This window comes from Epinephelus fuscoguttatus, linkage group LG13 (genome assembly GCF_011397635.1).
Source record: "Epinephelus fuscoguttatus linkage group LG13, E.fuscoguttatus.final_Chr_v1".
NCBI lineage: Eukaryota > Metazoa > Chordata > Actinopteri > Perciformes > Serranidae > Epinephelus > Epinephelus fuscoguttatus.
Genome location: NC_064764.1, coordinates 22,275,287 through 22,302,939, shown reverse-complemented (window position 1 = coordinate 22,302,939; position 27,653 = coordinate 22,275,287). Strand labels below are relative to the sequence as shown.

Below are 27,653 nucleotides of genomic sequence, written 5' to 3'. Positions count from 1 at the left end.
ACAAATATGACTTTAATCACTCTAGATTTTGGATTTGGGAGAGGGTTGAAATTAACTCATCGAATTTCCATGCTAAGTTAGATCACAGGAATTACGTATGAAATTTGAAAATGGGCGGAGTTCCCCTCCAATGGAGAATAATCATTAGTTTCAGCCCTACTTTTATGTTGGATTATACTTTGAATGGTAATGAAATTTCACAGTAGCAGTCACTTCTTAAGCATTTTATTATACTTCACACCAAGCAAGACATTCACTTTGATTTAAATCTATAAAACACGTTGGATCTTCCCTTTGGATTCCTCACATGTAACAAAAAGTCTGACTTCAGTGATGACCTACAGTACAGTGGATGCTACCTGAATGCCACAGCAGTGAGAAGACATGAAGAAAGAAGTGGTCGTATGTACACCTTAAATTACTGTGAAATGATACTGTGACTAAATGTCATTCCACAAAATACAAAAGCATTTTTGTCATTGAAACTAGACATAAAACATCCAAAAATAAAGGTATACAGATTCACATTCATGTGACACTGAGCTACTGTACCTTCTTTGCATAGACTTTCAGCTTTAGGTGAGACAGTACAAAACCATAGTAAACTTTGCCCTTTGTCAATCAGCTCCAGGACACACATGACAGAGAAAAACCTCTTTGGCTGCATGAAATTATTTTTATCAAAAAATAAATATACAGTGTGCAGAAGTATTTAAATATATACAAAACTTACAAGAAACATTTCATCATCTATACAGTGTACAAATTCAAATACATGAAGCGAGCTAATTCCTGAAAAGGAGAATTACTGATGATGAAGACAAAATAAAATTCAGTGTGATTGTGGAGACTGTTTTTAAAAAATCAAGTTAAACCTGTTCACAAAAATCATTTGAGTCATGAGTAATTTTCATCATCGATCCAAGTCGTCATCCACTGCTTCTTTTCAAAAGGATCAAGTTTGACTTTTCCATCTTTATAATCAGGAGTTTCCTTTCGTATCCGCACGGCGTGGTAACGAGGGACGCTGTCGTCTTGTTTGGTGCGTTTGAAGAATCCACACTGGGGAGGGAGATTTCAGAAACATAATGCATTATTAAAAAATGATGAATATTAGAAATATGCATGAATGCACACTGTGAACAAGAGGAGAGATGTGCAAGGATGTTAAGCATGCTTTGTAGTTTTAAAGGTCCAGTGTGCAGGATTTGGTGACATCTAGTGGTGAGGTTGCAGAACTGAAACTTATTCTGTTAGCCAAGTGTGTAGGAGGACAAAAGTGGCCAGTGCAAAAACATGACTGGCACTATCTAGAGTCAGTATTTGGTTTGTTCGTTCTGGGCTACCGTAGTAACAACATGGCGGACAGCATGGAAGAGGACCCACATGTGGATAAGGTAATAAAACATATCAGTTCCTTTCAGGTGATTATACACTAATGAAAACTTAGTTATATTCCATTTCTGTCCATAGATGTCCTTAAATCTTACACACTGAACCTTTAACTGGACATGTCAAACAGCCAAGCAGTAAAAGTGATGTCAGCCAAAAGCACCTGCAAAGCAGAACAATTAAAAAGGAAAAGATTAAGCCTGTTGGTACGAAGATGCGTTAATTTCTTGGCAAAATTCAGAGACACATAATGTACATCAGAAACCTTGTGTTAATTCAGTATTAACATTAATATGTACATTATGTGTCTGAATTTTTCTGCATGAAGTCAGCTGGTGCAGCTGGAAAGTGAGCTCATTAGTGGCGGCAGTAGTCACACTCCATGCCGGCTGCTTGTTTTTACCCCTGTTCAGAGAGTATAAATCAGGCCTCAGCAGAGAGTTTGTCTTTGTCAGAGGGCTGAACATGGATCTCTGCCTTGTGATACGCAGCATCGTACTGGTCTTTTGTTGGCCTCTTGAAGAAACCACACTGAGGGGGAGGCAAGGTTGATGAAGTGTTAAAGAGTGACAAACTGAATCAGATTTCCTCCATCAAAACACCAGAGAAAACACATTTTATGAACCCCAAACTTTATCTTGAGAGTCATGTGTTGATGCTCAAATGTCACCTGACAAAAAGTCTTACTTGTTTATTTGCAGAACATCTACAGAATATTGTAACCCCTAAGATAACCTGCTGAATGAATTAAATCATTTGTAGACCACAGACCTTACATATCAGGAACAAAGCATCAGTTCAGTTACTCTACCTTTTTAGTTTGTTCTGACTGTATATCGTATTACAGAGAATATAATGTAAAATCACAAATACAACTGCAATTGTTCACATTAAAGCTGGGGTAGGCAGTTTCATTTTGGTGTCAGTGTGCAAAAATCTGACAATTAACTTTGAGCATATTGTAATTCAAGTGGCCTGAGAGAAAACTAGACCTCTGTAACTCCGCTTGGCTCTGGCTTCAGAAAAATCTAGCTCATGACAGGAGAAATTGGCCAATCACAGATCATTTCAGAGAGGGGGGTGTTCTAATTGGCTGTTCTACAAATGCAGTTGCATGCACACATCCTTTAGATGAAACCCTGATTCAATGGTGGAGAATCCTGCGGACAAAGTTGCTATTTCAACATTGGCAACAACAACTGCCTACAATGCAAAGCAACCCAAAAAGGAAGACAGACTTATCATGAAGAGAGTCTGACAATAAACCAAATAAAACATGTGTCAGTATCTGCAAAGTGTTTCGGAGACGGAGACAAAATGTTCCTAATAGTTTATCCTTCTGAGAACTGGAGCCACAGGTTCACAACTGCAGCTTTAAGTTCATGTTTATGTAGCTAACATTAGCTAGAGCCTAGAATAACAGTGTGTCCTCCGCCTCACTCTACGCCGCTATACACCATCTCACTGTAAGGAGAGCAGGCAGTTGCTGAATGGGGGTCCATCCCCCAGCTGAATCCAGCCAGCACAAATCCAGCTCTGGGAGACCAGACAACTCCAACTCCCCGCCATATCAGCTAACAGGTTAGACCTGCCGCTGACCACCAGCCTGCTGTAACACCCGGCACTGGGAGATTTGCGCTGGCCAAATTTGAGCTGCTACAGCCTCCGACTGAGGGTCTGTCTCTTGAGTTGCTGCCCGCTCTCCTCCCAGGTAAGCAGTCCACAGTGGTGGGGAGCGAGCTGAAGGGACCTGGGGGTCACTAGCTAGCTCATTCCTGTCTCACTTCAAATGAGCTGTGTGCTGTTTTACAATTGAATACAGTAAGATTAAATAATTCGATGTATGGGAAACACTGGGTTACTACATGAAGCGTGTGCAAATGCCGTGGTCCTCTGATGGGAGAGGCTTAGGACAAAGAGAATAGAGCTGCAAGAGAACTCTGACTCTTTTTTTTCCACTTCCAGATTTCTGCCTACCCCAGCTTTAATGACTGACTCATCTTTTCTTGGATTTCTAATTAATCATATGAGACTTTAGTCTAGAAATGTAAAAAAAAAAAAAGGGTTACCACAGCCCAAAGTGAGGCTATCAAAATGCATATTTTGACAGCCTAAAATATATAAATGTATTCACAATAATATAAAACCTGAGACTACACACGGACTGCACCTTTTCTGACCTGATTTCCCTTAAGGGTTTAATTACACTTTTGTTTTATTCCTATTTTCATCCTAAATTATCAATCATGGGTGACATGACAGTGTAACGTTCTTGTATCTCACCTTCCAGAGCAGATACACCAATAAAGCCAAAATCAAGATGCCTGCAAGAACAGCGATCAGTATGATCCACCAGGGAACTCCACTGTGCTGCGATACTGCACCTTCAGGAGACACAGCCACTATCACCTGCGATATAACACCACAAAGAGGAAAACCAAGAGATCAGGTGAGCTGGGATCAAAATATAAAGTTAATTATTCTTTTATGAGCTGCTTACATCAGTGTGAGGAGTCGTCAGGATCATGTTTTTAGCCTGAGTGTGGAGGACGAGCGAGGCCTTCACAACAATATGCGTGTTTAAAATAGAGGCGTAGTCCTGGGGGAAAACACAAACAGCAGCTCAGAGGAGACAGTGGTACCACATCACAGATGACACACGTGGAAACAATGTAAATACAATGTGTTACCTCAATAAAGGTCGAGTTCCAGAGACGAGACCTCAGCTCAACTGTTGTACCGTCCAGGCCCTGTAGGGGGCACTTGAACACCACACATTTGAGCTCACGCTCACATGTCTGGGAAGGAGAGTTATTACATCAGTCAGTACCTTTATACACACATCCTTTACTGAAGTTAAAGTACTAATGACACACTGTAAAAAAACTCAGCCCAAACCTCAAAATTATTTGAAATAAATTGAAATAATTAAAAGGAAAAGCAGCAAAAGCTCACATTTGAGAAGTTTGAACTACAGCTGCATGATATACAAAAAATAATAATTATACTGCAATTATTTTCACAGATATTGTGATTGCAATATGAACCATGATGTTAGTGGTAACATTTATTTCAGTATTTTATTTTCATTGACAAAATAAGAAAATGATGAGGATGATTTTTGCTGTGGTTTGTACCAAACAAGCATGCTCGCTTACATCTGAAATATTATTTTCTTAGGCTGGGGCATCTTTGTAGCACCACAGTGCTTCATGTGTGACATATTTTATCTCTCTTCTAAAAAAAATTACAGCTCCTGAAATTTGAATATTGCATGATTGATAGTGGTTAATTATGCAGCCCTAGCTGGAACAAGGAAATATTTTTTAAAAAATCTAAAAAGATGTCAATAAAAATTTTTGTCCATTGACCTATTTTGCGAGTGTGCTTGTGTATATTTTGTAAGATCTTCATCTTTTTTGTGAATTTTTAAAGTAACTTGAAGAAGTAGACAGTGGCATGAAAAAAATGTAAAAAGTACAAGTACCTCAAATTTGTACATAAGTACAATATGTAAATGACTGTACTTAGTTACATTACACAACTGTTTATATAAAAGAATGTGAAAACATCTGTACAAACTCACCAGAACTTTTCTTTTGTCTGAGAGCGAAGACATTTTGCCAACAGCTTTTCTTTCTCCAATTTCCCGTTTTGTCCTGGATGCAGAGGACTCCTGAAAGTACATTTGTCTTCATTAATTAAAAGTGGAATCAAGACTTCTGGACAGTGATGATTTTAAAGTAAAGGAGCTATATATAACATTCAGAGCATTAATATAGCAGCAAACCACTATTTGATATGTAAAGATGTAGTGGAGTAATGGCATCCTAAGCAGAGAAGAAGATATACTTCATTAATCCCCGAGGGGAAATTCAATTTCTCAATCTGTTGTCACATACACACACACACGCACAAACAGGACCTTTACATGCATTAAATGGAGGGATGTCAGAGTGAGGGGGCTGCCTATGGATGGGCTCCCCATGCAGTTGGAGGTTTGATGCCTTGCTCAAGGGCACCTTGACGGAGCCAAAGAGGTGAACTGACACCTCTCCAGCTATCAGTCCACACTCCATATTTGGTCCAGACATGGACTTGAACCCGTTACCCTCTGGTTCATAACCCAAGTCCCTATTGACTGAGCTACTGCTGCTCTAAATGTTGCACACAGCTCCCTTAAGTACATGAAAATACAGGTTAAAAAAGACACTACCTGGATGTGTTTGAGAGAGCTGACTTCAGACTCAGGAGAACACACAACGTCCTCTGGTCCTGTGGAGGTGATCCTCACCAGGTACAGAAGCCATTTACCATTTTTGTTGAATTTGGGCCACTGAATGTGAAGAGAGGCTTTGACAGAAGGCTTCAAAGACTTCCACAAGTTGTTTATCTGAAGGAGAAATCAATATGTCACGATTTTATAAACAAAACTGACAAACTATATGAAAGCAGTGTTTTAAAAATCATATATAGCGGATTAGATGAATAAACTTACTCTGAAAGAATACATAATCAAACTTCCAATCTCTTCTTCTGTCTTCATGGCACTTTCACCTTTCACAACACCTCCAAAAGTAACCTGATTGGGGCTGGCTTCCCTGATGAACACAAGTAAATACTTGATTTCACACACTGCTGGAGGCACTGTATATTCATCTGTAGTCAAACAATAGTTTAACACACTTACCCACTGACCGACAACGGCAGCTCAATGATGACTTTCACCTTCACTTTAACAGGGACAATATTTTCTTGCACACTTGTTCTGAAAGAAATAAAATACACCAATATGGTACAGTGGTTTTATTTATATTAACAGCAGCTTATCTGAAAAAGCAGGAAAAAGCAGCAGTGCTTACGTTTGGAGCTGCAAGTCGATGTCCAGCTCGGTGGTGTCCTGGGTGATACCATCAGTGCTCAGGATGATGTAAAATGTAGCCTGGGGCAAGAAAGAAATAAAAGCATTTTTCATATTTGAGGTACAAGAACTAAGTGGCAGGATGAATGTGTGAAACTAGTCTGTACCTTTGAGTCTCTCTTAAAAGGATTGCCCAGCTCACAGTCCGCTTGAGAGCCGTTCTGATTGGCTGTGCAGATGATCGGCTTCTCCATCTGGAAATAAAACATTGTAAAATTTCAAAAGCTGAATGGTAATAAACTACAAATAAAACAGGAATTAGTAAGTAAAAAAGTGATTAGACTGTACAGTAGTTTTTGCAGTTTTAGAAAACAGTCATGTGTAAGCACAATTAAACCTACATGAGGTCACTGTGGTCCTGTAGCCTACATTAGTGTAGTCAAATTACATTTACTCTTCTTACTTTAACAAAGTCATTTTTTGTGTAATTTTAAAAATCACTTCTTATATTATCTGAGTCATCTTTATCTAAAGTATTGTTCTTCTCCACAGTTCAAGTCGCATTCATACCAGAGTAAAAACTGAATCAATGCACCACCCGGCAGGCACGCTAAGTGACCCAAATCAAACACACCTAGATGTTCCTTCACCACCAGGTGCATTCTGGGTGTGGCTAACATGCTAATATGCTAATGTGCTCAAGGAACTTCTCCCTTCAGTGAGGTGTGTGAGGCCTTTCTACTGTTTTGGACTGTAAAGCCTCTTTCTGCTCAACATGTTTGAAAACTTTGAGGAGTTCAGTGAGACAGAGTGGCTGAATGGACTGGTTATACTGGGACAGAGTGGCTGAGTGGACTGGTTATATCAATCTCTGAGAGTGAACAAGCAGAGAAGATGAATCTAAAGCAGACTGTGGAGGACTGTGGATGCACAGGACACAGAATGACAGGTGAGTATAACAACAAACACTTGATAGACAACTTCGTTTTTGGGCATGTGTGTGCACTTTGCATCTCTCTTTTTGCTTTAATGTGTGTGTCTGTGGCTGCAGCTGTTGTTTGCATTGTCTTTACATCTCCGTGTTGTCTGGCTTGGTGATTTTTTTTATTTTGCATTGCACCTGCAGTACCCATTTTTGTTTCTGGTTGATTCTAGTGAGGCTAGCAATAATCAGGTGTACACACAGGCTGCAAAGTGAACTCTTCTACAGAAAAGGACTATTTTTTTGGTTTGGACATAAGGGCTGTGATGTGATGGCATCACATAACTGTCTTCTTTACCCTCCTTTCAGCCCAGCTTTCTCTCTTATAAATGTAACACGGTAACATTAATTCAGAGTACTATTTAACTGAGCTACTTTTTTACTTTTATCAAACTTCATTTTTACACAACTTATTTTACTTGTACTTGAGTAAAACATCTTTACAGTAACAGTACTCTCTTTCCATATCTGGTCTTGCTTACCGTTGTCGGAGTTGAGCGGACTCCAGAATATGACAGTGTATCTGGGAAAGTCCCCACCAGCTTTGCCTCGTAAGCATCATCTTCATGCATGTTGTCGACTGTCACACGCAGAGCCAAGTCCTTCCTCTCGTAGTTCAGATGAAACTCAGGGACGTTGTTCGTGCTGCAGATACACAAACATAACCACTCACTTAAGGTTGAGTTTTATGGAAAAAAAAACACACAAACATTTTATCCAGCCATTGCCCACTTGCACATCCAGGTAGATAGGTAGAGCCGCATTAGAGTCATGTTTCTGGTGAATGTAAGTAATATATTTTAGCTCAGGTTTGTAAACTCGGCTTTTAAGATGTTATGTGCTGGGCAGGTATCACGACCTGTCTGAGCTTGTTTTCTGGCTATTCTTGAATTTCAGCGGGTTGTTGGAGCAGTGAGACTCCACCATGCAGCCTACAGTATGTGTGGTCCAAAAATCTAAAACAAAGAGCTCATTGTAGCAGAGCTGGAGCTGGAAATAAAAGTAGTTCTTTAAAATTACACAAAGACAATTAATTGAATGGTAATATTAAATTAACTCAGATTAAATGAATGAATGTAAGACAGTTTTAAGATCCCATTTTACTCACATGGGTAGGGGGGGGTACTCGTCTAGGTTGCTCTTTTTGTAGCATAACTTGTACTTCATCTTCAGGTTACTCCGGCAAACATGATCACTCCCACATCCTTCTTTTATAAAGTTGATCTGCAGCAGCAACAAATAACAAAACCACATTCAAACTTTTCTCCACTGTAAACATTTGGTCATTAACTTAATAATAAATGTCATAGTCTGGATGTTTACCTCGATGACGTCTTTGCTCGATTGAGAGGACTCTAATATGGGCATGAGCTGAGGAAGGCTGTTCTTTGTCTTCTTTTGTTTAGTACCCACAATTTCTGCAGACACCTCAAAGGGAAGGCTGCGCATCTTGTCCTTAATGTTGTCCTGTGAAAATCACAAACAGACACCGGAGTAACCGGGTCATGATTTCTAGATAGAGACATTGCCATTGAGTGTTTTTAAATATATTTTTTTGCCGCTTGAGCACCACAAGCTGATACAATATGTGTTTCTGATGCTGTAAAATGTTTACCTTTACTTTGGCTAATATCTTGACGCATGTTTTCTGGTTTTGGCCGCGGAGGTCCAAGGTGCTGTTAAACTGGTAGTCAGTTTCAGTATGGGTTTTGTTGAGCATTATCACTCTGGAAGGCAGCCCCTGCTTCCTGCGATCTCCGTCAGCCTCGACAGAATAGCTGATAGCTGCAGTGAAGAGGGAAGCACGTGTAAGAACAACTGAGCGCATCTTGGATTTGTAAAATAAGTTGTTTTTACCATTTGACTTACTCAGTTTCGGGTTGTAAGATGTAGGTTTTGCTGTGTAGCTGAAGCATGCTTCCACAGTTAAGCTGAGAATAGGACATGGGTTTTTTAAATGATTATAACAGAGGAAGTTTTGATTATGAGTTCGGCTGAAATGTAAGAATATTAAAATAACTTACCAAATGCTGTTACCACAGTTTTTGATTGTAAGGTCAATTTCCCGTGGAGATATTTTGACATCTCTCCTGATTCTGATTACTGGCCGTGCCCTGAAAGAAAGGTTGTTAACTGAAGGTACTGATACACATCAGTAAGGGTTAAATGGACCCTAAATGTGTAATAATTACCTGTAGATAAAAGCTGTGTCCGACAGAGAGCCGACAGCCAGGTCTGGATAAGAGTTACCATCCAGGTCCATGTTCCCAGCCAGAGAATAACCAAAGAGTCGCATGTTGTGCTCTCTTCCTGAAAGGACCTGTAATGACGGAGGAATCATTTCAGTAAAAACTACTTTTTAAAAAAAGCATTAAAAACTAGCAAATTTATAAATAAAATAATATTAAAATATTGCTTTCTGAGTATCAGGAGCCAAAATGAGTTGGAAGACTTTGACAGCGAGTGCTTCAATAAGCCTCGGTTCCAGAGTAAGACTGTATTTGTTTTATTGAAATGCTTTATTGATCATCGTAAAGAAATGCTTTTTGGAAGCCCCTGTGCACAGGAAGCTTGAGACAAACCAATGTCTTTAACAAGTGAAAAGTTTTCATTTTTATTTTTTGGCCACTTGGGGCAGCGAAAATAAGCTGTAAACACAACACATGTATACATATTTTCAGCTTTCAAAGGAGTGATTTGCATTTCATCTGCCACATCTTTTAAACTCCAAACGCTCCAAATGTTCTGTTCTGCTTTTATCAAGTCCATTTTTTCTTTTAACATTGTCTGTTGGTTTGATAATCTGAGCCTTAAAAACAAGAACAAGAACTAGAAACAGGAATTAGTAAATCAAAAATTCCAGCATCTGTATGAAGAGAGGGTCACTTCTACAGCTCAGTCTGCTGTCACAAGACTTTCAATATCAATGTGCTAAGTTTCAGATGCTTCCATCAAGGCAGAGGTTTTGCCTCCCTAAATGCAGCACTAAGCGTTACAGATTGTCCTCTGTCCTGACTGCTATTGTGTATTTTAACCAGCAGTGACCATTAATGTCCATGATTTACCGCTGACAGTGTGTGATACCAAATACTGTGTACAATACTATGTATTGAACTGTCTGTTTTGCAGTACTCATGACTACTGTCTGTATCTCAGACTGCCCCTAGGGGACATGAAAGTTTACCTGACCTTTTCTTATCTTACGGACAAGTTGCAATACAAACTCTCTGTTAAAATCTCTAAGCCCAGGCCGAGATGACCCTGATCACTGCAATTTATTTTTTTACAGATTTGACAAAGCTCCTACAGAGCCACAGAAATCTGTTTTCCAGGCTGATTAGTTATCCCTGTTACTAGTAAACTGACCATCCTCAAAACTGGAGCCCCTTTAAGTTGAAACAGCAAACGTGTTAACAGTTGCTGTTACTATTCACGATACACATCCAGCAGTCACAGGCCAACATAACTGGTGAATTATGTGGTGTGGTGAATGTGAGCGCAGTATTCACTCTACTTTTAGCTGTTTTTGGTCTCTACCAACTCCTGAGGTAAATATCTGCCTCTTTAGCTGCTAAAAGCTTCACCAGCTAGTTGCTCACTGAGTCTGTCATTTGGTGCTGGAAGGTAGTGAATGGTGGGTTTTTAGGGCTTTTCGCTGAAATAGCTGCCTGCTGCTGCCAAAAACAGCACTGATGAGTATCTTAAACTCAATATATGCTCTCAAAGACATGGGCAAGGGTCCATTATCTTGGTTGCCAAAAGACCTGGTCTCCCATGTGATGTTTTAAAACAAATTTACGTGACCTTCATTCATCCAGTGTTGCCAGCTCAGTTTGGGATGGAGAGGGCACAAAAAAGGTACTGCTGGCCACCCTGTGCACCCTCGACAACATTATCAAGGACAGTTCGTTATCACTGCACGGTTTTCTTGCCTGCAGCCTCACCATCCGCTTCATAGGCACAGGGCATTTGTAGTACTCACAAGTAGCACCAAGAGACATAAACTTTCCTTTATTTCCCATGCTCTTAAATTGTTTTTTATTGCTTTATAAACAACCTGAGATTTAGGATTTATGCTCTTAACTACATGCTTTGCTTAAGATTACTGATTGATTAATTTGATTACTGTTAGCTTTGACGCAATTTAGGATTCATTTTGTTTTTATGCTGCGGCCGGAAAACCAATCAGTCAAACCAAGACAATCAGTTAAACTTTTACTGCAAAGTTTCTATAGCTGACCTGTGCAGGGCTGGTTTTGATTCCTTGTGCAGAGCCATGATAAATGTACACTTTTCCTGCACCGCCATCATCATAAGGCGCTCCAACGGCAATGTCTGCATGAGAAAGAAACCAGTTTATGTGACAGAGACTGAGAGAGAAAACAAAAATAAAGCTACAAAATGACAGCTAAATTACCTCTATATGAGTCTTGATTGATGTCGCCGATGTTCTCCACGGCCAGTCCAAACATGGAGTCTTTGGTCCCGTTTAGACGGACAGGAGTGACTTTTTCCCACCTTCCTGCCTGGTTGATGTACACGTAAACAGCTCCTCCAATGTCTCCCTCCTTCATGTAGAAATGAGGGGCTCCTACAACTACGTCTTCCCATCTAAGTCATAGAAGGGAGGTAAATATAATAAGAATACGACCTTCTAAATGAAGTCTACTGATAGGAGAACACTGAATTCTACAATAGAAACAGATAAGATACCCTTATAATAGAGTGACCTTAAAGGATGTCAGGTCCTTCCTTCAAATCACAAAGCTTTACAGATGTTTCTCTTACAAGAATTAATTATCCAAACACTAAAAGCAGAATAAAGGTGATCAAAATGTTCCTACCCATCACCATTTAGGTCAACCACAGCCACATCGTATCCAAATGAGGATGCGAGTCCCAGCCCGTGCAGAGTGTGCTCCACCAGAAGTCTTCCGGAGGTTTGGTTTTCTTTCTTCAACAGGACCACAGCTCCACTGTGATTGGCTCTGGGCGCTCCAGCAACCACCGTCAGGGTGCCTTTACCGGTGATGCTGTGTCCCGAATCGAGGGAGAATCCTAAAGTGTGAGAGATGTTGCTGGACATAAATATCTTATTTTACACTGAAGATCAGATTTATTTTTACCCCCTTTTCTCCCTAATTTGAAACAGTGCTGACACTCATTGTTGGCCAGACAACCACATCTCTGCACATCCCTTTATTTTCCCCTGCCAGTGAGTGGATTCAGTGAGGCGGCTGACCACCTGCACATATTTACAGTATCCTTACATTTGGATGCAGTTGCCCTGACCAACCAGTAAGAGTCGCTAGTGCAGCAACATAGACAAGCTCGCCTCCAGTTTCTACAACACACTGAAAATTATGTTTGCTGCAGCGCTTCCGAAACTTTATCTGTTAAGCCAGAAATTTAATCAGATGGAAAAAATACTGGTGAGACAGAACAAAGGAGAGTGAAGATGAATTTCTTAATCAAAAACCTGACCTGGATGCTTCCTTTCAAGCATTTTTCTCATTAGCTTCAGACGTGCAGATGAAATTGCCACAGTTATCACACAGAGGACACAAAGCTCTCCTGCTTTACCAACAGTGGAGACAACAATTTTGATTTCTTTTTCTTCCCTGTCAAAAATATGTCCATCTTGTACTTTTACATGGAATTAGCCTAAGAAAAAATGCTATTCTGAATCTTGATTGCCTCGTTAGCTTCCAAGCACTCTGGTTCCTTTCTATAATTACACTCTGTGGCCATTTTATTAGGTACACATGGCCATTTTATTAGGTACACATTCACCTCATCTCATTCACATTCATCTAATGTAATCCAATACATATGTTCAGCCATAAAGTCTGCTTTTATGATGCCTGTAATGTTTTTGACACGGTCATTGAAGTGTTAATTCAACTGTATGTTTTTACACTGAGGTCATAGTTAGTGGTGGTGTTCTGTTACTTCGTTCCCCTCACGTATGTAAATATGGTGAACAGAAAAAGAGAAACGCCTATGAATATATTGTCCAACACCGCCTCTAACTATGACCTCACCAATAAACATATAGTTGGACTCAGCCCCACCCACAAAAAACAATAAATGCAATGTTTATTTTTGATGTTTTAATAAGCTATGGTGAATATTTCAGTTGAAAATAAAATTTGGTTATCATTGCTTAGATTTAGGATGAACATGATAATTGTTGAGGAGTGACTGGGCCCAAGAAACTAGGCCCCAAGTTGGCGTTCCCCTTTTTCTCCCGATGGGCGAATATACGCCTTTTCGACAAAGTCAGCAAAAAAAAAAACGAAAATCACAAACTTTGTAAAGCTGAAATTTATGGCAACTAAGGCATCAGATTGTTCAGGTGAGCCTGATAAAGTGACCACTAAGTATATTCTTGTGTGCATCTTGTGTCTTCTTTGGACGGATAGTAGAGAGATGACTTCAAACGAGGGTAGAACAGGAGAAATGACACACAATGAAGGTCCCCACCTGGACCCAAACCAGAGACGTTGCCCCATCCTTGTAACCTTATCTTTCCCAAGTCAGCAAAAATTGTCGAGGTCACGTCCATGTATTGTACCATACTGCCCTTGTGTTTATGCGTTCACTGAGTGTGTCACCGACATTCTAGCCAACATGATGCCAGAATAAACAGCAGGGTTTTCCCGACCATTACAAGACTTGGAAGTCACGCCTAAGCTTTTTATTTTCACAGCGCCTATGCTGAATGAACAGAAAACGTTTATGCTTAGACATGTTTTGCTGTCATCTGTGGCTGCGCTGCTTCTGTCCTCTCATCTGCTCTCTGTCTGAGTTTCACTGTGGGTGGGGCTCAGCTCCTCCAAGCATAGGAACACTTATTTCTGTTTTATTTATTAAGGATATTCAATTTTTTCCCTGAAGTTCAAATTCAGGAAGTCTGAATATTCTTAATTCATTGCTTTTTGCAAATGTGTACTTGCATTATCATGCTATTATATTATCATTTTATTGGCATAAAATGGTTTTAAAATGACATTATCATCTTTTGTGGCAATTATATATGGAACAGTATATCGTCCAACAAACGCACTTATTGTGACGGGCCTGGTTCCAGCAAGATTTTCACACAATAATTAACACTGATCTCAAGGCAAAACTAGACAATAGATCAACCACTGCCCATGCTACATTTGTTTGCAGTGCTATTGGAGGCTATCAGATGAAGTAACCTCAGAGCAGTTCATCTCTAAACACACAAGATATAAGTAACCCACACATATAGCTACATCGGTTTCGGTGGTAAACGCTCACCGAGGTAGCTGTTGGCAGGTACGGGCACAAGCTCAGGGTTCAAGAGATGCTCATCTCCAACTTCATATGGGCCGTCATCAAACACTCCCATCTCCAGCAGAGTGTTGTTCTTTTGCTCCACTCGTACAATGCCTACAGAAATGTTTATTGTAGCATAAAAAATACAAACATTATTACTTAGTTACTATGTTACTTAGTTTAACAGAATGGGAAACTTGGTTCTGTCAGTAAATACTGTAGAGCACTGTGTGTGTGTGTGTGTGTGTGTGTGTGTGTGTGTGTATGTTGTTAATGACCTTTCCAGTTGTAAGCCCCCGGTGCTCCAAACACCACGTAATGGTAGTCCTTGGTGAAGGTGGCAGCCAAACCCTGCTGACAAGATCCGAACATCTCGTGCCCTCTGGTTCTGCCCTCACAGAAGTTCCAGTTACCTCCGTCCTCATCAGAGGACGAGTCGATAGACAGGTCCTGACTCAGGACATAACAGCGCCCAGTGATGTCCCTGGACTCCTGAGTGGTGTCCACAAACATGCGCCTCTGATAGCGATGAGCACAGGTCTGAAATGACAAAACACAGCTGAGTTTAAGTTCACACAACACTAGCCGATAAGACCTGAAGGTTACTGGGAACTGAGATGGTTCAGACGCTCAGTTTGACTCACCACAATCTTTCCCCCAGGCCCCTGGCTCTGAACCGTCACCCCCATCCACTGATTCTCCTTGTTCTCAACAAGTACGTTCTCTTTCAAAATATAGCAACACAAAGATGTGAGCATTTATATTCATTTTTGACTTTTAGAAACAGTACAGTATGTGGCAGAGTAGGGCAAAGTAGGACACGTCCCTGGACCAACATTGTGATCAACATATTGGCATGCTTAATTGTTAGCATAGCGTACCTACTTAGCATGCTAACTGGCTAACCCTGCAGTACTTTACAGGATTTTTGTTCAATGTTACTGACGATTTTGTTCATTGTACTCACTTCAATTTGGGAAACTAGCTTAGCTCTGAAGAAGCACAAAGGAATTTTGAAAAAGTACAGGATAAGCACAGTGATGATCTCAGAGGGCTGTGATTGGTTGATTGCGATGTTGGTCCAGTAACGTGATGTGAGATGTTGATCCAGGAGCATGTCATGCTTGGCAAAATCACTTTGTACACAGAGCGACTGACAGACAGACAGACCACAAAACAGACAGACAGATCAGACAGATCAGACGGATGGACGGACCAAAAGACAGACAGACGGACCGAAAGACAGACAGATGGACCAAAAGCCAGACAGACGGACCAAAAGTCAGACAGACGGACCGAAAGACAGACAGACGGCCCAAAAGACAGACAGACAGACGGCCCAAAAGACAGACAGACAGACGGACCAAAAGACAGACAGATGGACCAAAAGACAAACAGACAGACCAAAAGACAGACAGACAGACCAAACAACCAAGAGACAGACGGACCAGAAAACAGACAGACAGACAGACAGAGGGACCAAAATACAGACAGACAGACAGACAGACAGACAGACAGAACAAAAGACAGACAGACAGACCAAAAGACAGACAGACAGATAGACAGACGGACCAAAAGACAGATGGACGGACGGACCAAAAGACAGATGGACGGACGGACCAAAAGACAGATGGACGGACGGACCAAAAGACAGACAGACGGACGGACCAAAAGACAGACAGACAGACGGACAGACGGACGGACCAAAAGATGGACAGACCAAAAGACAGACAGACAGATGGATCAAAAGACAAGCAGACAGACAGACAGACAGACAGACTGACTAAAAGACAGACAGACTGACAAACAGACAGACAGGCAGCTCACCTTCACTATCAAATTCAACACGCTCACAGTCATTGGTCTGAGTGACTTCACATTTATAAAGGCCTCCTGTGATGTTGGCTGTCTGTTTTCCCAGAGCTTCGGCTCTGGGCGCTCCGATCAACAGCCTGAAGAGAAAACAAATAAACAACAGCTATATAATCAAAACTATTATTTCCTAAAGCATTACAGGATTTACTGATTAGTACTGAGAATTACTTTTTTTGCTCCCTGACATCACTGTCACCAGTTACACCTTCAGTAAGTCATGTCCTACATTTCTAAGCTGCAGAGCGGCAGGTTCTTGAATTTAGTGCACTTTTGTGAGCAGATCAGCTGTGAATGTGACAGTGAAAGCATTTCCTGTCTAGAAAAAGGATGTGACATAACAACAACTGTTGTCTGGCAAAGCTGATATTATGACTACTGTTGGCAGGTCGACTGGTTTCACTTCTGCATTTCTCTGTCTCACAGTCAAAGTCCAGAAAACTGCCCACTGACAGTAAAGGCTGGAAATGAAATTACATGTAGCTGTGCTTCAAATATCACATATAACATAACTTTACCTGTCAATTGTAGTATAATTATCAACTAGAATTAAGAACAGAACGACCTCGCGATTAAAGATAGGCCATACGACCATACCCGTCTCTTTATCCCTGTTTCCTGTCTGTGTCTTCACTGTCATGGCCAAATAAGGGCAAAAAACAACAACAACAACAACAGCAAAAAAACAGAACTATACGCTGCATGTTGCATGCACTGCATCATTTCCAGTCTGTATAAAATATGTTAATTTTTTGTACTTACTGCAAATACAGTATACTATGACCGTATATAGTCTGTAGAATAAATTTGGAATACAGCGAAAGAGTCTCCTGCCACACTTGTATCTCTGTGCAGCTAAATGCTAATGTCAGCATCAAGATCTGCATCAGCATCTGGGCCCTATTTCAGAAAGCAGATTAGTGAAACCTCCGAGTATGTTCAGCCTAAGATGCAGGAAACACTGAGTTTTCAGTTTCACAAAGCCAGTTCCTGCTGGCTGGCAGGTTTGCTTCATCTAAGCCTGAGGCTGGTCGCCCGCTGAGCGTGTAGCAGGAAGCAGAAACATGGTGTGTCCTTTCGTGAATAAAGTCGTGGACGTTGAGGCACAGTTTATTCAGAGGCTGATGTCTTATCGTTCCCAGAGGAGTGTCTATATGCAAGATACCGTTTCACCTCACAGTCTATCATTTATCTAATAATCTGTTACACCCAGATATATCAGATATTACACGTCGTGGATTTACATTATCATCGGAGAAAATTTTATGCATTGCCCTTCGATTCTTTAGGAACTGCAGTTTTCTTTACAACGTCAGAGACACTGAACACATCAAACAAGTGACTTGCTTGTTTTTGTGGTTTTCCCTGGGCATAAATCAGAAAAGATTATCAAAGATGAATTCTGTAGAACTGCAGATTTGTCAGAGTTAATCACAAATTAATCTATGTGGATACATTATGCAATGATTTATGAATACTTTTCATTTATGTAAAGATTCCATGGTGTAACTGGCTCATGTATGGGACTCAACATCCCATCACATCTCCATCTGGGCATAAAGGCGATTACGTGGATAGGAAGTCATTTCACAGCAATTCAATTAACCCCAGCCTCATATTGACAGAATGAAAAAAGTATAAGCAAAATTTTTACCATTCTGTACAATATCTTTGTGTTTGATTTTGAGTTGCTGGATAAAATGTTTCTACTAAAATGTTTCTACTTTCTGTATATTAAACACGCATTGACGCATCACATTACATAACATCACTTCACATTACCTACGAACAGGCTCAGCAATCTTTTCCCATCACACCTCATGCTGTTTAGCTGCAGCTGCCGTAATAGATTTTTTTTTTTTTGAAGACATGTTTGTCTTCCTCATACGCGGTCATTAAAATGAATGAATGAGTTAATGCAGCTGGATCTTTCAAATCAGTTATTGGCGAAGCATTTCATGTACACAAGTCAACTGTGCTGGGTTTCAAATGCCCTCACCCGTCTGCTGAACATCGTGGTGAAGTTCCTGTCACAGCAAGAGAAGGACGAGGTAGCAATAACAGGGGGGCTATCACAAGTGCAAGCACAAGAAAACACATGGTCTCCATGGAAACAGTAGAATATTACTGCTGTACAATCTCTTTCAGTGGAGTAAATGCCTTAACGTCTCCCCTCAGCTAAGGAAAAACAAAACCTTAAGTGTCATACTTAAAAACAAACTTAAGGTGCTTTCTGCAACCAGCCACGGGGTAGCACTCACCCCTCACTCCGCCCCTGTATAATATTATGTCTTTGGGAGAAAGCCTGAGTACCCAGAGAAAACCCATGCTGACTGTAAAGGCTCTGTCCCCTCTGGTAGGACTACTAAATAATTACAAATATTAACATGAAACACATAAAGCTGTTCCTCTGCGTCTGCACATGCTGCATATTTCACAAGAAGGATGATTTCACAGGTTCAGCCTGTGGGAAATGTGGTTGTACACAAAGAGCTGTTGTATTTTGTGATAAGAAGCAAAACTTCAGAGCATAACAGTGGACTATTGTGCTGTCATTCTGCAGAGGGCGGTGAGGCAGACAATTTGGAGCATGTTCAGTCCAGTCATAGTTCAATGACCACAGCATCTCCACACAACCCACATTCTCACAGAGCCTCAACGAGCATAGAGACAATGTGTTTCAAGGGTAACAGCAGCCACTTGGATGATATCACCAGAGACACTTATCTGATGAATTAGATCTATCAACTTTTTGGTTAAATTGTTATTTATGAACTTGCACTAGATACAGACAAATCAAAGAAATCACAGAATATAATTAGGACATGTACCAACAGTTTTGTAACCTTTACAAATATGCATTGCGTGGGCAGATCTCTACACCTTTGAAGTATGTTGACTACCTGCTGATAGCATTTGTAACCTTTTACACACAGTCAGAATGTTGCAAACTGCAGGACTACAGTATGTTGCACAAATGCGAGATGGAAAGAGAAAACCAAAAGTGGTCAGACTTCCTGTCAGTGGAAGCCTGAGCTCATTCTGCACAGGAAAGTCATACTGAGAAATCAAAGAAGGAAATTACCCTGAAGTAATGAAGGTTCTCTAATCTTGGTGATAAAATCATCCTATATGAGACTATATTTCTGTTTTTTGTTCACAACTTAGTTCATAATCTTGTAGTTAACTTTTGAATTCTTACATGTTGTCAGATAATAGACTGTTCACTGATCGCTGATATAGAAACAGTTGCTACGTGTCAAACCTTCTGTTCTTGAACGGCACATGCGCAGTTTACAGTGATAATGGGGATATGTTTATCACCCAAATTTCTCAGTCTTTCATTTCAGACAGAAACAAGCAAAAGTAGGCGTCCCATTTCTAGCTGGCTGCTGCCATTTTGTCAGCTGAAAAGTCTTGGCGGCAGATTTATCAGCTGCAGCTAATTTAGCAGGTTTATCTCCATCTCCATACGACTTTTTAATTTTTTCAGCTGGGTTAGCTGACTTGTTCAGGGTTCCCACAGATCCTGAAAATCCTAAAAGGCATTGAATTCATTAACTTCACATCCATTATTTTATGCAGTCTCTTTTATAGTTGATTGACCAGCAGTCTCTTTGGGTGTTGCTGCAGGTTTCACTGCTTGCTAGTTAGCTGTCACTGGGTCCTGGACAAGATGGTGAAGTGCAAATTTAATGGAAATGGCCATTTAAGATTTTGCAGCGGGGCACCGGTGGCTTGGTGGTGGAGCAGGCGCCCCATGTACAAGGCTGTTGCCACAGCGGCCCGGGTTCTACTCTGACCTGTGGCCCTTTGCTGTGTGTCACTCCCTTAAATAAATAAAACAATGGCAGACAGAACTTGCATAGCTGTACATCATAAATATTATTATATTTCACATGAATTAAGAGACTTGGTGTCATGGCTATTTTACGACTCAACTATGTCTAAACTATCAACACACAGTTGTAAAATATGACATTTATGGTGAGCACCCAGAGAGCATAGAAAGACTTGAACTCGCAGTGTACTTATGAAGAATTGAGACTTGGGCTTTATTTGGACTTGCGCGAAAAGACTTTAAACTGTTTTGCCATCTCCAAAACTTCTACTTTAACCCTGAAAATGTCGTCAGACTAATGGATCCATCTGTTACTTCAGCCCAAATCAATTTTTCAACCCAGAAAAAGAAACTGACAGATAAGGCTACGTAAGATTTTCACAATAAAGAGTTTAATTTATATGATTGCCAAAACTACTCAAATAAGACTTTTCATCTTTTACATGAAATTGTCTTTAATGTGATCACAATCACACATGTCACAATGGTAAGCTGCTCTACCATGTGTGAGCTGACCTGCCTACTCTCTGTATAGGAATTTTCTCAAAGGACGGAGAGGAAATCCTCTCCACCCTTTTCTCCTCCCTGTGACTCTGCAGTAACACATTGATCTGTGGGATGGCCCCTTGGCTCTTCATTTGTTTAACAAGGACTCTCCTGAGGAGGTCTGATGTCAGACTGAGGACCAAACAGCAAACTCAAACAAAGCAGTGAATGACAAACAAGAGCCTTTACAAAGTTAGCTTCAGCTTCTGACCTACAGCAGTTTAGTGCTACATAATCTGCAGAACATTGGACACATTGATGTGATGATTGTATGTTATGCATATGGAGGCTGCAAGTCCCACAGCATCCCTGAATATTAGAGTAGGTGTTGTATTTTTCGTTTTTCCGAGGCCAAAACACAAGAGGAGAGATGTCGGATATGAATTAAACAGTGTGTACAATCTCACTCACGGCTGAGTCTATCGAAGAGCAACAAAAACTCCTTGTTTTGCTCCAAAGTAAGACACTGACTAAAGTTAGCTAGCTCAGCACATTAGTAAACAAAGATGGTTGAATATGAAATTCTAACTTTACCTTACTTTACTGGTATTTGAGGCTGTTTTCGTGTTAAACTGGACTGTACTCAAGCAGTGTTCATACGTTTTCCTACAAAAAGTATTACACTAAAATTCTTATATAGCCCATGTAATGATGAGCCTATTATTCCTGCATAACCAACGTATTTTGTCAGGCTGCGATCACTTGACCAATACACTGAGAGGAATAAAGGGGGAAGCGGTTCAGTTAGGAGGCAGGTTGGGGAGGTGGATGGGTCACAAAACACAGGACTTGACCCCTGGAGTTTCCCCCAGGAGACCGGTGTTCAGAACTTTGAGTGAACTTTTTAAGGTATATCCTAAGCACGTTCCTTTTCCTAAACCTAACAACAGTAACTTTACATCCATTACAGAACTTTACATTAAGGATGTAACTTCATGCTAATTTGTAGGATATCACACGAACTATTGTATGAGGACACTTAGTTTAAACAAATAAAAAAAGCGTGATAATTCTGTTTTGCTAGCAATGGGCTTAAACATATATTATATGATCAACACTATAAAGAGTCAGAACTAAACATAAGGCTGGGAAATATATTGATATTATATCTTGGTATGAGACTAGACATCATCTTAGATACTGGATATTGTGTTGTGTTACATAACTGATTGTTATTTAGCAAAAATCTCAGTGTGTAGTATTTTGTGAAAGCATCAGTAGTCAACCCTACAGTATTGTTGCAATATCTATATCTTGATTTTTGGTCAAAAATATTGTGATATTTGATTTTCTCCATATCACCCAGCCCTATTTAAACTCAAAATAAACAAGATATTGACATACCCCACTGAGCAAGAGCATTATTGTTCCTGTATGTCTGTACTTTAAAGTCAGTTGTCAAGATGTAGGTGCATGACGCTTGCATTGGGACCAACTTTTTCCTCTTGCTCTTCATTCAAAACACTCCATCAACAAACTTTATTGTGAATGTCGCTCTTGAATGCATATCGTAGCGCTTTCTCTGTACTACCATTAAAAACACAATTTGGTATGACAGGTTTGGCAGCAGTAACTAAGAGGGGCAGGACTTAGCCAATGGTCAATTGTTAGTTGCAGCCCTATTTAAATTTCACAGGTGAGGGAAAACACCTTCAACTTAAAAGCACAGCTCCTCTGGAAAGTGACAGTTGTAGAATTTAGCACGTAACTGAGGGGTAACATTGGCATTTACATGCAACACGACCGTCTACCAGAAACTATTTGGAAAATGGCTAAATTCCAGTGTTTTATCTTGCTTTCTGCAGCAGAAATTGATGCAGTGTTTGCTTGAGATCCTAATAGAGACTCATAGGATGTGGCTACAGATTAACGTCAGAAAAATCGTACTTGGAAGATCGAGCTGTCATGACAAGAGCGGGATGCAACTAAAGCTGCAGGCCATATTCTTTACAGTCAAGGCACACTGCAACTGCTAGAAATGTCCCATCATGCAGCGTGTCTTTCAGTGCAGTGTAAATGGGAACACACAGGGACTGGTATGGGTTTACACAGTAATCTCACTGGTCTTTGTTAACAGATGTGGTCCAGCGCTCTCACAGCTGTGCACTCAAAACCACAAGAACTCTCGCAGCTGTTCTAACTGTTTCAATTTACACACACACACTCACATACACACACACTTTGATTGGTGCTGACCTGTGATTGGCTGGGTACACATCACAAAAGAAATCATGAATATTCACTACAGATACAGATCAACTTCAAGTAAAGGATAAAATTTAAAACAAATAATAAGTCACCCATTTTAAACGTGATCATTAACCCTTTTCTAAGCTGCACCATCTCTTTCAAACTTCACTGTGAAGTTTAACTGGAATGTCTCGACTGATGACTCGCTCATGCATTTAATCTATCAGGTTACATATGCACAGATGGCCCCGCATGTCCAGTCAAATGTCCTTTTTCTCTGGTTTCATTCAGAGGATGTTATGTCCATGTCATTAACCAACACATTATTCATGAAAGAGGCATCCAGTCGCCTCTTTGCAAGACGCCACATTATATTCAATCCCATGTTGCATCTCCTTGTTTCTTCCGCTCATCATAAAACCAATGTGAGATGGAAGGCGTAATAACACCCGTAACACTATAGGAAGCAAAGTTGTGCTTTCAGTGAACCCATTAGAGGAGAAACATGGGGATAGTTTCATAAATGGTTGTAAACAATATGACTAACAAATCACTTTAATTTTTTGTTTTAATTGCAGCAGTGGGGAAGATTTGGCTTTTAGCTTTAAAAGGATGAAAGGCCAGTTGGGGTTTGACATTACAAGAATTCAATCTATCTGGTCACACGTGTTGCAAACATACTCAGTTTTTAGGAAGTTCAGTGCTCTGCTTTTCACACATGATCTATTACGGTCACATTAATGTATGTAGTGACAGCCAAGAGAGTTTTACAGCTGCTAGTGATCATCAGAAACATGTTCATTTAAGAACAAAAGAGACAGATGCAGTTAGAGTGCGTGACACATTGTTGGCTTCAATGTGCTTCACAGCTTTAAGTTAAGCAGGGCTGTTCATTACCTACTTTTGTGTGCTCTACTGAGCTTTCACTTGACCCGTCTGACTGAAAAACTCAGGGTCACATGAGGATTTGGAGCTGAGATCATGGCCGAGCGTGGAGGGAAAGCTGTTGTCAGTTACATTCACGTGCAACGTTTCTATACTACGTCGACCCAATGTGGTTTCAACCAGGATGTTAGAGGGAAACCATGTAGACAATCACTAACTAGGGTTTCAACTGAACGATTAACTTTATCATCTATAGATTTTGTTGTTAAAAAGTTACTTTCTTTTTCAACCAGGCCCCTAGTTTCCCATGTTCTTGTGTCTAAGTGACTTGTTGGAACAACAGCTTTTGAAATTGGTCCAGTATTGAACAAGACTATTACAGCCACAGCCGCAAAACAGGCTGCAATATAGTGCCCCAGTAACGTGTCCTTAAAAAAACAGAGATGATTTAGCATTTTAGCACTCCTGGTTCCCTTGTCTCCAAGTCAAGGGTTTTTTTTGAATGTGTTTTTGGTTTGATGCCTGAAAATGAGGTCTGTCATCAGCACAAGCTTAAGAGATTTTCACATTTTGCTCTGTGACATAAAATACGCCAGTAAATACCCCACTTCTGAATTCTGAAGCTTTTATGTGTCTTTAAAAAAGACAGTTGCTAACAAGTGGCTAAATTAGAATACAGAGGGTCATCACACCAAACATGGCTTTACAGTCTCATGGTGGTGATGTTAAGTCATGCAACCGTGGTGTAGTCTGTATATAACCTGATGTTAGCTTTTAAGGAATCATAAAAGTGGTGGTCATTTGTGAAGATTTTCTTGCTGAACTAAATGTACAAATATAATTTTTGATGAGGGAACCAGGGGGATGCTGACTTCCATGACATCCTACAGAAAAACGTCACCCCTGGAGCACTATATGTTCTCACTGTACTTCTACTGAAAGTGAATGTTTGTGCCAGTGACAGATTATAGCAACATCATAGAGTCTGGTGGGTATGGTGATAATGATTTTTTGGGATCTCACTCTTTAACAAAAAGGTCTATCTCTGTAAGGATGCTTTCACGAAAAAGCACTTTTAGTGGACATACATTGAGGGTGCATATGCCCCAAGTGGTTACACTGCAGGCCGTTTCTCTCTCAGTACTGGACCATTTTAAGAAATTGTTTTTCCCATCAGTCACTTAGACTCAAAAACATGGAAAAATAGGGTCCAGTTTGGAAAATACCAATGTAACCATGTTAACTTAAGCAATTAGTTGTCAGAAACAGGAGATAAATAGGAAACTATTTTTGATTAATAGTTTGAGCCACTTTTAAATCAAAAATGCCAAACATTCTCTAATACAAGTGTACAAATCATGACGATTTGTCACTTTTTGTTGTCTAGTGTGATCATAAACTGAATATATCTCAGTTTCGGACTGTTGGTCAGCTTGTACCATTTGATAGTATCACCTTGGGCTTTGTTACAGTCTTTTTTCAGTATTTTGCGATTCAACAATTTATTGGATAACAAAAATCATTGTTAGATTAAGCTATGGTTGTTAAGCCTTTAAAATGTCATATAGTTAAAGGATGCTAATTTAAATTTCCCTGAGCCCAAGATGACTCCTAAATATTTCTTGTTTTGTCCAAACAAAAGTTCAAAACTACAGAATATTCGGTTCACTATCATCTAGATTTAAAAAACAGTAAATCTTCATGTTTGAAAGGTCGGAATTTTTTTTTTAGCATTTTCCTAGAAAAACTATCATCAAAATTGTCACACATGTCTTTCAATCAAATAATCAATGGCACTTTTAATCACTTTTAAATCTTAAGCCTAAGTTAAGAAAATGCTGAATATAACAACCCTATGCACTCATGCTGATTGCCTCTGTTGTTGAGAGGCAGCTTTTGCACACATGGGCAGATTTTAGTGTGATATGTTTGCTAAAACTGGGGCAGCTTCCTCACAGATGAGCTTGTAAGGACGGTGAATCTTCACTCCCCTCTTACTTTTACTGGCTGAAAATCAACTATCAGGCCAGTGTCACATTTCGACCCTCTGTTTGCCCAACAAATATGGCTTTCACTCTCTTTACACTCATCAGCTCTGACATATGTTAAAGTGCCTCTTTCTGAGATGCAAGCTTCTTTGTGCACAAAAAACCCTGCATTTTTAAGACAGCTTTGCATGACTGGTACCTTCACTGCACCACTAGCTGCTTTTGCACAATAGTCAAAACACTACTTAGATAAAATTCCACAAGTTAAGCCTAATCTATGTGATCTTTGGGAAATCTGTTATCAGGGTGTGTTATCCATGGCTCTGTAGCCTCCACATGCTGCTGCAGGTTCCTGCGCCTGCTAACCAGGGGATAACACAGTAGATCCTGCATGCAGTCTCACGCTGGTCACAGGCTTTGACATGCCACCCCCTCCTCTCAGTTTACCCCCGTTACACTTTGTGTGACAGTTAAACCAGGCTCACTTACACTGGTGTGTTTTCTGCCCCCTCAAGGCTGGCCAAAGGACATTCTTTACTGTAGTGTTCACATGTTAGCATAACCAGGATTCCTTGAAATGCTGCAATTTTGTGTTTACTCTTATTTTGGCACAAGCTGCAGACCTTTCTGACCTGGTTCATTTGGGCTAAATGTGCAACAGCTGAGAACAGGAGGCATTAGTTAACTTGCTGTTAACACTCACAAAAGTCATCCCTCCTCATTACTGTTCATAAATCAAACTGTACAGGTAAAACTGTTGTGTGGAAATACACCTGCTTAGTCTGTACTCTTTAACGGTCTTACAGAGCACCCCACAAAACACCATTTATTAGTAAATTACTGATATTAGCAGAAAAAAATGGATGTTCTACTTGTGCTTAAAGTGTTAATATCAACTGTCTGTCTTTTTTTAGATAGTCAAATAGAAATTTATGAGCCCAAGGTTCAAATTAGTCTCATCAGCAGTTCAAAGATGTTCAATTTACACTGTTACCAAAAGTAAAGCAGCAAATCCTCACAAGATATCCACAGAATATGTTTGTGATTAATCGATTATCTGACTGATCGACCAACAGCTGAAGCATTACACCTCTCCTCTGAGCAGCTTCAGTTTGACCTTACAGGCACATTTGCATTACAGTTATACCATTGTGTATTCACTTGTTGTCCTTAGGCTTCTTACCATTTTATATTCAAAGCACCACAGGGAGACTCCTATTGACAGTCAGAACAAAAACACTACAAGAAACACTGTGGGCTTTGGTACATGTGTCCTACAGTAACTTTTATATGTTGCAGCAATGCCTGACATCACAAGCAGTGGATGGAAATCAGGTTTGTTGGTCTTGTAAAGGCAGAATACATAGTTAAAAAGGTGTTTGTTGCCCACACAGAAACAAATTAATGATCTCTTTAAAAGTTAAGATTGACTTCTGTCAGTAGTTAATTGAACCTGCCCTGACAGGTGCACTTTTAAACAACAATCACAGAGCAGCAGAGATGAACACTTAAAGCCATCACTCACATGCGTTTATCCGGGTTGAGCTGCCGGTGCATGGCGAGAGAGAACCCGAACAAACTCCCCGGCTCTCCGTCTTTCCTGATAACATGACTGGTGTCAAGGTTGAAGGCGACCACCACAGCTGGCTCCAGAAAGTAAAATAAAAGTGCAACATAAACAGCAGCGGGTCCTCCCTGCAGCAGTGGCAGCAGCATAGCAGCGCGAGCCAGATGTGTCCAGTAGTCCAAAGTTAAGAGCCGCTGACCCCGCAGGTCCTCTCAGCTCTG

General features: G+C 40.3%; 1 protein-coding gene and 1 long non-coding RNA gene across 3 annotated transcripts in view; one reads left to right on the top strand and one right to left on the bottom strand.

The window, feature by feature from the left end:
• Positions 1-209: 209 nt before the first annotated feature.
• itga6a (integrin, alpha 6a) lies at positions 210-27,653 on the bottom strand. 2 transcript variants are annotated; one of them, XM_049593862.1, is made up of 26 exons: positions 27,391-27,653; positions 16,371-16,495; positions 15,188-15,267; positions 14,822-15,083; positions 14,526-14,657; positions 12,080-12,293; positions 11,653-11,846; positions 11,476-11,570; positions 9,428-9,555; positions 9,260-9,349; positions 9,105-9,166; positions 8,851-9,020; positions 8,559-8,702; positions 8,344-8,459; positions 7,718-7,880; positions 6,421-6,507; positions 6,255-6,334; positions 6,083-6,160; positions 5,891-5,993; positions 5,609-5,785; positions 4,979-5,068; positions 4,083-4,190; positions 3,893-3,991; positions 3,676-3,801; positions 1,796-1,923; positions 926-1,062 (listed from the first exon to the last, which is right to left on the bottom strand). In XM_049593862.1, the coding sequence occupies exons 1-25, from the start codon at positions 27,579-27,581 to the stop codon at positions 1,816-1,818; spliced, it is 3,222 nt and encodes a 1,073-aa protein (XP_049449819.1). In that variant the 5' UTR covers positions 27,582-27,653; the 3' UTR covers positions 926-1,062; positions 1,796-1,815. The 2 variants fall into 2 exon arrangements, with proteins under 2 accessions (XP_049449818.1, XP_049449819.1); XM_049593861.1 differs by lacking the exon at positions 1,796-1,923 and having other exon boundaries at positions 210-1,062.
• Positions 6,982-27,653, top strand: part of LOC125899485 (uncharacterized) — a 51,788-nt gene continuing 31,116 nt past the window's right edge. Inside the window, exon 1 of the long non-coding RNA XR_007450734.1 lies at positions 6,982-7,202. This is a non-coding gene — a long non-coding RNA (uncharacterized LOC125899485). The remainder of the gene's footprint in view (positions 7,203-27,653) is intronic.

What these genes read in the sequence shown, in the direction of transcription:
- itga6a (XM_049593861.1), bottom strand. Translation starts at nt 27,581, where the DNA reads ATGCTGCTGCCACTGCTGCAGGGAGGACCCGCTGCTGTTTATGTTGCA. An exon ending in TCAAAACCAGCCCTGCACAG is followed by an intron (nt 9,556 to 11,475) that starts GTCAGCTATAGA and finishes CCGTCATTACAG; the next exon opens with GTCCTTTCAGGAAGAGAGCA. An exon ending in TGGTGTATCTGCTCTGGAAG is followed by an intron (nt 1,063 to 3,675) that starts GTGAGATACAAG and finishes CTCCCTCCCCAG; the next exon opens with TGTGGATTCTTCAAACGCAC.